General features: G+C 57.1%; 1 protein-coding gene across 3 annotated transcripts; it reads right to left on the reverse strand.

Moving 5' to 3' along the window:
• Positions 1-970: 970 nt before the first annotated feature.
• Positions 971-9,804, reverse strand: EFNA3 (ephrin A3). 3 transcript variants are annotated; one of them, XM_045166006.1, is made up of 5 exons: positions 9,573-9,804; positions 3,114-3,427; positions 2,588-2,653; positions 2,324-2,401; positions 971-2,109 (listed from the first exon to the last, which is right to left on the reverse strand). In XM_045166006.1, exons 1-5 carry the CDS (start codon positions 9,698-9,700, stop codon positions 1,979-1,981), a joined length of 717 nt encoding a protein of 238 aa, XP_045021941.1. In that variant the 5' UTR covers positions 9,701-9,804; the 3' UTR covers positions 971-1,978. The 3 variants fall into 3 exon arrangements, with proteins under 3 accessions (XP_045021941.1, XP_045021943.1, XP_045021942.1); XM_045166008.1 differs by lacking the exon at positions 9,573-9,804 and adding an exon at positions 7,201-7,405; XM_045166007.1 differs by lacking the exon at positions 2,324-2,401.
• Positions 9,805-12,561: the final 2,757 nt, after the last annotated feature.

A 12,561-nucleotide genomic window follows, 5' to 3' on the forward strand; every position in this document is an offset into this window, starting at 1 on the left:
GGGGGCTACTCTCTAGTCATGTGCGGGCTTTTCATTGCAGTGGCTTCTCTTGTTTGCAGAGCATGGACTCTATAGAGTGCGGGCTCAATAGTTGTCTCACATGGGTTCAGTTGCCCCATGGCACATGGAATCTTCCCGGACCATAGATCTAACCCATATCCCCTGCACTGGCAGGTGGATTCTTAACCACTGGACCACCAGGGAAGTCCAGCCATAACTTTTTAAACGGAAAAAAAAATTGCAAAGGATTATAAAGGAAACCAATTATATTGAAACACAGTTATAAAACATCTACATTTTTTGATACAGTAATATATATGCTTCTTTATTAACACATTAAAAACAAGATCTAACAACTACGGTTATTTCAAAGTAGTGATGAGAGTAAATGATATTTTGCGATATCTTCAAAAACTATAACACATTCTGAACACATCTGTGATTTCTGTTGGTTACAAAGTCACAGGCACTCTTAAAACTACTGTGGCTTATTGCCCGTACATAGGAGAATGGTAAATTTCAGTTACAGGTGAGTAAAAGTAAAGATATAATCTTTTCCTATCTAGTTTCACAACCCCCTGAAATCCATAGACCCCAGTCAAGAACTTCTGGTTACAGAATAGAATGGAAAGGAAAGGAGAAAACTATCATCATTGAGCTTTATATTCCCTCTGCCATTTAATCTTTACACCAATCCTGTGAGAGATGTATTATAACTAGATTTTCTGATGAGATACTTGCGGCTCAGAGAGGTTGAGTGTGTTGCCCAAAGTCATCCAGGCCCTGCTCAGAAGCCTTTATTGCTCCTCCACACAGAGGTGTCTCCTTAGGGGAGATGAGCTACACAGCAAGATATTCAGTTGACCCTTTGGCCCTAGAGTCCTGTCTCCTCCCCAGGCCTTGTGACCTGTGGGGTTTATTTAACCAGTGTACAGACGAGTGATGGCCCCTGGAAATCACACACACTCAGTTATTTTTATCTCCAGTTTATTTTTTTTAGACTAAGAGCAGAGTATGAAAGTCACAGCCAAAGCACTTGAAAAAGGCCCAGGAGGATGGGTGGGGACCACAGAGGATGGGCAGGGCAAGGTCCTGGGAGCTGGGCCCCGGCTCAGGGCTGGAGGGGAGGGGGCATTGTTGTCTCACGGTCTCCAAAAGTGTCTGTGCGTTGCATAGGTCCTGTCTTCACAGAAGACAAAAGAGGGGCCAGGGGGTCCCCCGGGGGGGGGGGGCTAACCTGGTGGGGAAAGGGTCTGAAGCTGGAGGGGGAAGTCAAGGAAGGTCAGGGGGTTAAGGAGGGGGAGGGACTCTGTCCGTCTGTACATTATATATAGATATATAGAGTCTGTACATGCCTGCCTGGCACCCCAATGCCCACCCCTTGTCACCCTTGTCCACTGTCGGCGGCCCCCCGCAGTGGTGTCTGCTTGTAAACTTGGATTCAACCAAACCACAATCCTGGGAGTGGAAGTGGGAGGAGGACGTGCTTATTGCTGTAAACAGGGGAGGGGCAGCAGGTGGTGCCACCCCCTCACCCATCTAGTCCCCTCCCTGTGTTCTGGCCCTGGAAGAGAGTGACTGGGGGTGTCTCCCACACTTCGATTTGCTCTCTCTGGGGCACATTTGTCTCTCGGGGGTGGGGGGGAGAAAGGGGGAGGGCACCAGGGGTCACAGAAAGGTACCAGGGGGCAGGGAGTCCTGAGCACCGCCCTTTACAGCTCCCGGGTTTGGTACCAAACATTACCAGAGCCACAAGGCCACTTGGGACCCGTGGCTGTCCCTGTACCTGGTCCACTACAGTGCCCTACTTGGTGGAGAGGGGACAGGAGGGGTGAGCACAGATGTATGCTGCAGACCCCACTTCCAGCCGTCAGAGGAGGGGTCTAGGCCCCACGGCTAGGCTTCCCTGGAGAGGCCAAAGGCTCCCTGCTCTGTCCCAGCCCCGCCCCATCTCTCCCCTCCAAGGGAGGGGGCAGAGCTAGGAGGCCAAGAGTGTCATCAGGAAGAAGGCGATGCCCACCGCCAGGGGCAGATGTTCCCGCTTGGGGCTGGTACCGCTGATGCTCTTCTCAAGCTTGGGCACCTGGGGGTTCTCTCCCTCAAAGTCTTCTGTGGATAGATGAAGAGACAGACTGGTGAGAGCCGGGCTGCGCGCTGGGGCGGGAACACGCGGCAGCGGTAGCAGCAGTGGAGCGGGGGACGTGAGCACCACAGGGGTGGTAAGGATCGGTGCCCCCGGGGGAAAGACATGCAAGAGGAGCAGGCACCAGGGAGGGGGCTGCGGTTCCAGCAGTGGCCACCAGAGGGCGCTGCGCAGACTCACCCAGCACGTTGATCTTCACATGGGGGCCCATGGTGAACTGGGGGAGAGTGGGGACCGGCTTCTCCCCGGAGTGCGATGCTGCGGGGTGGGGTGCGGGTGGGGAGAGAGGAGGGGAGAGTCAGGGCCAGGATCCCCTCCCCCTGCTACAGCTGGGGCGCGAGTCCCCCTCGCCTGTGCCCTCCACCTCCACCCCCAGGAAGCCAGGGGAGCCCCAAAGCAGGGGAGCCAAGGATGGGGTCGCGGCTGGGAGCCGATTATACTCACTGGAGGCGCAGCAGACGAACACCTTCATCCTCAGACACTTCCAGTGCAGGTTGTGGGTGGGCGTGGCTGGGGAGGAGACTGGGCCTGAGTCGCTTTTTCTCCAGATGTTCTACCCCGTGCCCTCCTCGCTCAGAAACTCTCCTCACTCCCTCCAGACTGCCCCTCTTGCGCAGTGTCCTTCAGTACCTCCTCCACCCTTTGGGCATTGGTCGTGGTGGCTCTGCCGTTAGCCTAGAAGCTCCTGGGGTCCTATCCCTCAATAAACTGAACCCTGAGGTCCCGCCTCCGAAATGCCCCTCACAGAAACAGTGACTCTGTGACCTTTGGGAATGCCACTAGACCTCTTTTCTTAGCCTCACGACCCTGAGCTGGAACCCTGAGGGCCCCAGCTCCCACGCCTCATCCCGGGGTATCACTTGGAGCGACAGAGACCTAGTGCCAGCAGCGCGGGCCGGGCCCCGGCCCCTCGGGACTCCACCCCCGGCACTTAGGCCCCGCCCCGGCCCGCCTCCAGGCCGTCACTTACAGATGTAGTAGTACTCGTGGCCGGCGTGGAACTCGTAGCCCAGAGAGAAGGCGCTGTAGCGCTGGAACTTCTCCGAGAACTTGATGGGGCTGTGGGGGGCGTGCGGTCGGTTGCACTCCCAGCGCTTGGAGCCTTGGCTGGCGTTGCAGGTGCGGTAGCCGTCCCGGCTCACCATATACAGCACGTACTGCTCCGCCCCGCCTCCGGGCCCTGGCCCCGCCCCGGGGCCCACCCCTGAGCTGTTGTAGTGCGGGCAGTAAATATCCAGATAATCGTTCACGTTCACCTGCACCGTGTAGCCCTCTCGCCGCAGGCTGTGGGGGAAGGAAGCGGATCAGAGAGAAGAAACCCAAAGCCAACCCGCTTTCCACCTCACCTCTCCGCAGACCTTCCCTAGGGTCCTTAGAGTCTCCAGGCTTTCCTTCTGAGCTTCCTCTACTCTCAGTCCCTTTCTCTATCCCCAGGGCCCTAGTGCCTCCAATCCCCGCACTCTTTCCAGGCCCACTCCTGGTTCTGCCCTTCTCCTGGTAGCCACCAGAGGGTAGCAGAGACGCAGGGAAGCCCGGCCGGCCTCCAAAGGAAAAGAGGCGGGGGAGAAGGGTGGAGGGAAGAAGGGAACGTATGCTTTGGTTACCACAGAAACGGCGCAGGTCCCAGTGACTCTCAGACCCAGGCCCGGATTTCCTCCGTCCATTCCCCATAATTCACTAGTGGGGAGGAGGGATAGAAGGAATGGAAGTGCGAAAGTGGGAGGGATCCCTTGGAGGGATGCGCACCCTCCATCGCCTCTCCCAGCATGCTTTCCTGATGCTGCCAGTCCACCCCCATGGCGAGTCCGACAAGACCTGCCCTCACAGACATATGTATGCAGGCTTCATGCATATACATGCACAAGTTCTGTGGCACACACACAAATATGTCCACCGCCCACTCACAGGCAGCGTACACATAGAAAAACTAGGTGATACGTGTGCCGGACTGGCATGCCAGTATTGGTTGACCCAGCAATCTTCAGCTCTTTCCCTGCCCTTCCTATACAGACACACACACTGGCACATGCTCTCTCTACAGTATGACTAGTCTCTGTACCTTGAGTCTCACTGACCTCCACCCTGAGGGTATGGACAATTAGGTCTCCAATAATGTGACACACCAGGACTTCCCTGGTGGCTCAGATGGTAAAAAATCTGCCTACAGTGTAGGAGAGCCAGGTTTGATCCCTGGGTTGGGAAGATCCCCTGGAGAAGGGACTGGCTACCCAGCCCACTATTCTTGCCTGGAGAATTCCATGGACAGAGGAGCCTGGTAGGCTACAGTCTATAGGTTGCAAAAAGTCCGACACGACTGAGCGACTAACACATATACCAATGTGACACAACAGATTAGGGAGCTAAGGGACTCAACACCAAGGCTCCATGTGGTGTCATGCCAAAACTGGTATCTCTATACCCCTCTCTCCTCAACCTGACACTAACTCCCCCTTAATGATGCTGAACAAAGTAGTGGGCATAGTGCCCAGACAAGATGGCTGTGCCTCTTACTTCCCTGATCCTTCTATGCGCAGAGAAGCAGATGCTGGGTCCCTTGTAATCCCCACCTGCCTTGCTAGTTATCATCAAAGTGTTGGTCTTAATGCTCTCTCGATGGTGGTATTGAGTGGTGTGGGGATGGGAGAAACATCTGAATGGAGAAAGAAACTCAGAGAAGTAGGCAGGAGTTTCCCCTAATTTTCTTTGCGTAGGAATGCACACATCTTGGCAGTGAGAGGGGCGTATAGTGGACACAGGAAGGCATGGGATACTTGGCAAAATGTCAAACCACTGGGGTCTCTGGTTCCTGGGAACTCCCTGAGGGGAGAGACTCGCTCCCCTTGTTACCAGGCACCTCCCAGTTCCGCAAACAGTAATTAGATCCATTAGGGAAGTAAGCTTGGAGGCCTTTGGATGGGGTGGGGCCTTGAGGGTCCCTCCCCACCTCACCTTACATCCTTGGCCTTGCCTGTGCCACCCCCTCCCCAAACACTCCCTTTCAAGCCAAGCAGTAAGGAAGACAGGTAAGAGCTGGTGTTTAGGCACCCCAGTAAGAATGGGCTCAGCCTCCTTGAGTCATCAAGAATGCCACCAGCCCCACTCGGTTCCCATGGGAGTGATGGGTCACTCTGGCTCCTCCCTGGCCCTGGCACCCAGGTGGGCAGGAGTCTCGGCCTGGGGCACTGGGAGCAGGAAAACGGGTTAGACCAGGCCTAGCTCCCAGCTGCCACCCCAGCTTTACCTCTCTATCCACAAGCTCCAAGTCTACTGTTCCTCACCCACAGGCTTTGAGGAGGGGGCCCCCAGTGCCAGACCTGGAGCCACTGCACAGCACTCGAGGCCTCTGTCCTTGAGCCTCACTGGGTTTCCAGCCCTGAAGCAGTGTCTCACTAGGGCACTGCGTAGTTTCCCTGCAACACACCCTGGGCTGAGTGGCATGAATCGCCCCTGAAACGCCCCTACCCTCCCTGCTGGGCATGTGGGAGAAAGAACTGCTGGGGGAATGACTGTGCCCAGTTGGTAGGTGGTGGACAGGGGGCAAAAGGCTGGCTGCCAGGAAAACCCAGCCACAACTCCTGGGAGACCTGAGGTGTCTGCTTGGCTTGGGCGCTTTAATTGAATCTGTCATCCTCCCAGTTTTGGCAGTAAAGAGGGAGGTGCCGCTAGGCCCCGGCTTAGCTTCACAGCTAACCCCTCCTTCAGGGCCGCGCCTCTCTAACCTCGAGCCACACCCCGCCCCACCCCGCCCCCGCGGGAGAGGCGGGCAGGCTGGGCTCTGGGGACTGGGAGGTGCCTGCCCCTTCAAACAGTTCTCTACTCTTCCTCACTTCATCTCCTACTAGCCTCCCACTTCCCTCGCAGAAAGGCGAGGGTCAACACACCTCACCTGGAGGGGTGCCCCCTCACCCCGGCTTTCGCCGCCCCGGGTGCACATTCCGACCCCTCTCTTTCACTCCTTCAATGCCCTGTCTGCCCGAGCCTCGTGGGGTGGGCGGCGGGGGAACCGGGAAGGAGCAAACCTCTCCCCCCGGGGCAATTAGGGGCTGGTAAACAGGGTGTCTAACAAGACCAGGGAGTAAGGAAAGGATCCCAAGAGATCCTGAACTTGTTAAATCCCTGCCCCCCACCTCTAAACGCCAAGATGCAGAGCTACGGAAGTGGAGGAGGGAAAAAGACACCGGACCCCTGTTCTCCTTCCCTCTAGCGCGCGCCCCCGAGGCTGCGCGCCACTCACCCCAGCAGGCGAAGCCGGACCACGTGTGCGCGGCGTGGGGTCCGCGCGCCCGGGCTGGGATGGGTGGTTGGCGAGAACGCTCGCGGGGCGGCGCGTGCACGCTGACACCCCGCACCCCTCCGGCGCCCTGTGCCTCCGCGCCCCACCGGACTGGGTCTCGCCAGCTTGGGATTCGGCTCCGGGCTTCTCCGGCCGGCGTCGGGTAGGAGAAAATCAGCGCGCCCCACATCCCCGCCCCTCCTCCCTGCGACAGCGGCGGCGGCGGCGGCGGCGAAGGTTTATTGATCTGCAGCGGCGGAGAAGCGCGAGAGACCCGCCGAAAGCGAGACACACAGAAATGGAGTGAGAGGGAGACGCACACCGAGAGGGGGGATGAACAGGAAACTGGATTCACCGAGAGGTGAAAGGGAGTGAGGCAGTGAGAAAGAGAGGAATCCAGAAACCGAGAAAGAGATATTAGAATGAGACGGGAGAGAGGCTTGGAGAAAGGGAGAGCCATAGAGGCCGCTCCAGAGAGGCCCACAGACAGCAAAGACGGAGACAGGGACGCAAAGGAGAGAGAGTATGAGGGACAGGGAGCCGGTTCGGGGCAGAGACTCGGTGACAGGAAGAAAAGAGAGAGGAAGACCAACAGGGACGTAGTAGAGCCTCAATAAATATTTGTTGAATGAATGTATGAATGAAAGAGAGATAAGCAACAGAAACATTTAAGAGATAAAGAGACAGGTAGGGAGACAGCTAGAGAAAGATATTCTGACGCTTTTTGAGATTGGGGCGAATGCCAGCACCCTTGGACAGTTCTGCAAAGAAATGAAGCACAGACCTGGGCGCTTCCATTTGGCCACTGGCCGGTCCCGCCCTCCGCCATTCAGTTCCGGGCTCATGGGACCCCTCGACCTCACACTCTCATGCTTTCTTCCAGTAAGGTTCCCCCATGCTCGGTTTCTGGGCCAGACTGGGAACAGGTCTCCTCTATTCCAGAGGACCAAACGGAGGGACTGAGTGCGGGATAGGGGCAAGATCACGGTCGCTGTGCAGGGTACTGCCCCCAGGTCTGTCAAAGAGGCCACCGCACGTGTCCCACCAGTACCCTCCCACGTGACCCCCAGGAGGCGGGGTCGCAAGACCCTCTTCACGTGACCCCAGGGGGCAGAGACCCTTGGCACGTGATGGGGGGTGGGAGCCAGGAGCCCAGCTCACGTGACCGGAGGGAGGGGACACGGGAGCCTGTGGCTCGGCCCGGCCCCGCCCCCAGCTCCCTGGCCCTCTCCACTCCCGGCTCCGGAGCACGTCGCTCTCACGATTTATGGGGCCGCGGCTGCCGCAGTGAGGGAGCCGGGGAGCCCGGGCGCAGCGGCAACAAAGGCGGAGGAAGCGAGGCGGGGGCGGCGGCGGCCTCCCGGCCCGGTACGCGCCCCCTCTCATTTCTACCGGTCCAGACCTGCGGAGGAGCAGGGAAGACAGAAAGGAGGCTCTCGGAACCTGGGCTCCCCCACCCCCTCCCAGGGCTTTCACCTGCGCCCAGGTGTATGCGGGGGAGGGGAACCTGATCAACAACATCCCCCCTTCAGCCCTATCCCCGCCATTCCCGCATCCCCTGGCTCCGGCTTATCCTAAGAACGTGAGGGCGCCCTGACAGTGGTGGGGAACCCGGAGCCCCTCACCTGCGTGCTCTCCACTCCCTGCCAGACTCTAGCGGGGCGGGGGGCGGACGTGTGAGTCTGGGGGAGGGAACGAGCTAGATAGAGAAGGGGAGTCAGCCCCTAGCGGCCCCCGGAGTTCTCCGAGTCCCGCTGGGGGGGGGAGGGGCCGTATCCCCACCCCCGAGGTTTCCATGGGAAGCGAGAGGGGGGCGTCGTTGCCTCATCCCCACCCCCAGTCTGACACTCCGGGCGCGAGGAGGGAGAGAGGGGGAGGCGCAGAGCCCCAAACAACAAAGAGCAGGAGCCGCGAGCGGCAGCCCCTCCCCCGGGAGGTTGGGGGTCGCGGCCGCCCGGCCCTCTGGACCCCTCTCGAGGGGCCTCGCCATTTGCTCCCGAGTCGCCCCCTGGGATGGGGAGCCAGAGACAGTGCGCCGCCGCCGCCTGGGCAGGTGTGACAGTGACCCCCGTGTCCCCAGGGATCCCCCCAACACACAGACACACACGGAGGCGGCAGGGGTGATACACACAGCGGCTCGGCGGGGAGGAGAAGACAAGGGCAGCAAGGACTGAGCAGAATGAGAAACTGGCCCCGCAGCCGGCACCCAGCCGCCGCTCCACACACCCCGGGAAACCACACGGCCGCCCTGACACCCGCCCAGACCGCAGCGGCGCCGACAGCCACCCTAGCCCAGACGCGGCCGGCCACGCGGACAGCGACCATAGCCCCCTCCTCGACCCGTCGCCCGCTCCCACCCCCAGACGATCGCCGACGCAGACACACAAATCACACACTCAGACACACACGCACACTGACAGCCGCGCACGCTCGCTCACACTTGGAGCCACACGCTGTCCCCAGCCCGGGTGTGTGTGTGTGACACGCCGACATCTCCTTGCCTTCCTCCCTTTCGCCGGTACCCCACGTTCCTATCCTATCCAAGCGGCACCTCCAGAACCCCCCAACTTGGCGACCCAGCCCCAGCTCATCCCAGCCCCGCTTATCTATACAACCAGGGCAATCCATTCACCTTCCTTCTGAGGAGGTGCTCGCCCGGACTCCTTGCCTCAGCTTTGGACCCCACTTGTTAAAGCAGGAATCATGCCTAGAACCCCTAGAAACGCTCGCCACTGAAAACAGGTCATCCCCGGGCTCCCCAAGTGCGGCGGCCTATCCCCAGCATGCTGGTGCTCCCAAACCCCAGGCCGGCCGAAGGGGATGAAGATGGGGGAACTGTCGAGTGGGGGGTAAGCTATTCCAGAGGCGGGTGTGGAGAGAAGCCAAGGTGGGGTGGGGTGTTCCCAAGCAGCCTCCTCCGCTCGGCCCAAGCCCTGGTTACTCTACCTTAACAGCCTCTTTCAGATACCCGCTGAGTTTCATAGACGCCCACATAGTGTGTCCCCCTCTCCCTCGCCTTATAGCCCCCAACTGTGGTTTCCCAGGACTGCCACCCCAGGTTCCCCCAGGACTGCCACCCCAGGTTCCCCCAGGACTTCCCAGGCCTCCCCCTCTCACTGACGCGGGACGCATGGGCTCCCTGGGCCCCCGACTCACTGCTGGTTGGAGCTGTTCCAGTACACCGCATGCCGGTTTCCCAGCGCCCCCCCGGGCCCCTGGGCCAGCAGCGGCAGCAGCGGCACGGGCACGAGCAGCAGCAGCAGCAGCAGTGGAGCCGCCGCCATCCCCGGAGCCGCCGCCGCCGCCGCCCCCCGACTGAGCCCCGCGCTCCCGGCTTCTCGCTTCCCAGCTCCCTGCTGCTGCCGCCGCCGCCGGCCCCCGAGCCTTAGGCCACGCCCCCAGCCCTTCCCTCCGCCCTCCCGGGCGCGCCCCCAAGGCCCCGCCCCTGGCGCGCTCCCGTCAGGCCCCGCCCCGCTCGGGCCCGGAGCGCGCGCGGCGCGTGGGAGGTGAGAACCGTGCTACCCCCTCGGGAACAACCCGAGCGCTCCTCGCCTCTCCCTCGTAGGTTTAATTTGCTATCGCCGGTCCCGTATCTTCTGCTCCCCAGTCTGGATAAGAAGGCTAGGGAGGCCAAGACAGGGATCTCAATCTCTTGTCAACATTCATTTCTGGGATGGGAGACTTGAGAAGAAGCTTGGGGTCCAGGATCCTTTAATAAGTAAAACTAGACCTCCCTCCTTTCTGAACAGTCAGGTCCTCTGCTCCCTTCACATCCCTCTTCCCACGTGCGTGAGGAGCCAGATGGGGTCTAGAGGGTGGCTGAGAAGCCCTTAGCTGCCACCAAGGACCTTACCGATGTTGCTCTGAATCCCCTAGCTGGGCAGGAGGCTTGTTTTTCTTGGCTATAGTGTAGAGGAGTTCGGCCGGAGAGTGTCGAGGCTGGGTGCTGGGAGGGCCTTCAGCAGTCCAGGGCCCAAGGCAGAGGAGGGACTGAGGAGAGTCAGTTCAGTTCAGTTCAGTCGCTCAGTCGTGTGCTCAGTCGTGTCCAACTCTTTGCGACCCCATGAATCGCAGCACGCCAGGCCTCCCTGTCCATCACCAACTCCCGGAGTTCACCCAGACTCACGTCCATCGAGTCAGTGATGCCATCCAGCCATCTCATCCTCTGTCGTCCCCTTCTCCTCCTGCCCCTAATCCCTCCCAGCATCAGAGTCTTTTCCAATGAGTCAACTCTTCGCATGAGGTGGCCAAAGTACTGGAGTTTCAGCTTTAGCATCATTCCTTCCAGAGAAATCCCAGGGCTGATCTCCTTCAGAATGGAGTGGTTGGATCTCCTTGCAGTCCAAGGGACTCTCAAGAGTCTTCTTCAACACCACAGTTCAAAAGCATCAATTCTTCGGCACTCAGCCTTCTTACAGTCCAACTCTCACATCCATACGTGACCACAGGAAAAACCATAGCCTTGACTAGACGAATCTTTGTTGGCAAAGTAATGTCTCTGCTTTTGAATATGCTATCTAGGTCGGTCATAACTTTCCTTCCAAGGAGTAAGCGTCTTTTAATTTCATGGCTGCAGTCACCATCTGCAGTGGTTTTGGAGCCCCCAAAAATAAAGTCTGACACTGTTTCCACTGTTTCCCCATCTATTTCCCATGAAGTGGTGGGACCGGATGCCATGATCTTCATTTTCTGAATGTTGAGCTTTAAGCCAACTTTTTCACTCTCCACTTTCACTTTCATCAAGAGGCTTTTGAGTTCCTCTTCACTTTCTGCCATAAGGGTGGTGTCATCTGCATATCTGAGGTTATTGAGATTTCTCCTGGCAATCTTGATTCCAGCTTGTGTTTCTTCCAGCCCAGAGTTTCTCATGATGTACTCTGCATAGAAGTTAAATAAACAGGGTGACAATATACAGCCTTGACGTACTCCTTTTCATATTTGGAACCAGTCTGTTGTTCCATGTCCAGTTCTAACTGTTGCTTCCTGACCTGCATACAAATTTCTCAAAAGGCAGGTCAGGTGGTCTGGTATTCCCATCTCTTTCAGAATTTTCCACAGTTTATTGTGATCCACACAGTCCAACACTTTGGCATAGTCAATAAAGCAGAAATAGATGTTTTTCTGGAACTCTCTTGCTTTTTCCATGATTCAGCAGATGTTGGCAATTTGATCTCTGGTTCCTCTGCCTTTTCTAAAACCAGCTTGAACATCCGGAAGTTCACGGTTCACATATTGCTGAAGCCTGGCTTGGAGAATTTTGAGCATTACTTTACTAGCGTGTGAGATGAGTGCAGTTGTGCGGTCGTTTGAGCATTCTTTGGCATTGCCTTTCTTTGGGATTGGAATGAAAACTGACCTTTTCCAGTTCGGTGGCCACTGCTGAGTTTTCCAAGTTTGCTGGCATATTGAGTGCAGCAATTTCACAGCATCATCTTTCAGGATTTGAAAGAGCTCAACTGGAATTCCATCACCTCCTCTAGCTTTGTTTGTAGTGGTGCTTTCTAAGGCCCACTTGACTTCACATTCCAGGATGTCTGGCTCTAGATCAGTGATCACACCATTGTGATTATCTAGGTCGTGAAGATCTTTTTTGTACAGTTCTTCTGTGTATTCTTGCCATTTCTTCTTAATATCTTGCTTCTGTTAGGTCCAATATGCCAGCAAATTTGGAAAACTCAGCAGTGGCCACAGGACCGGAAAAGGTCAGTTTTCATTCCAATCCCAAAGAAAGGCAATGCCAAAGAATGCTCAAACGACCGCACAACTGCACTCATCTCACACGCTAGTAAAGTAATGCTCAAAATTCTCCAAGCCAGGCTTCAGCAATATGTGAACCGTGAACTTCCGGATGTTCAAGCTGGTTTTAGAAAAGGCAGAGGAACCAGAGATCAAATTGCCAACATCTGCTGAATCATGGAAAAAGCAAGAGAGTTCCAGAAAAACATCTATTTCTGCTTTATTGACTATGCCAAAGTGTTGGACTGTGTGGATCACAATAAACTGTGGAAAATTCTGAAAGAGATGGGAATACCAGACCACCTGACCTGCCTTTTGAGAAATTTGTATGCAGGTCAGGAAGCAACAGTTAGAACTGGACATGGAACAACAGACTGGTTCCAAATATGAAAAGGAGTACGTCAAGGCT

This window comes from Bubalus bubalis, chromosome 6, assembly GCF_019923935.1.
Source record: "Bubalus bubalis isolate 160015118507 breed Murrah chromosome 6, NDDB_SH_1, whole genome shotgun sequence".
NCBI lineage: Eukaryota > Metazoa > Chordata > Mammalia > Artiodactyla > Bovidae > Bubalus > Bubalus bubalis.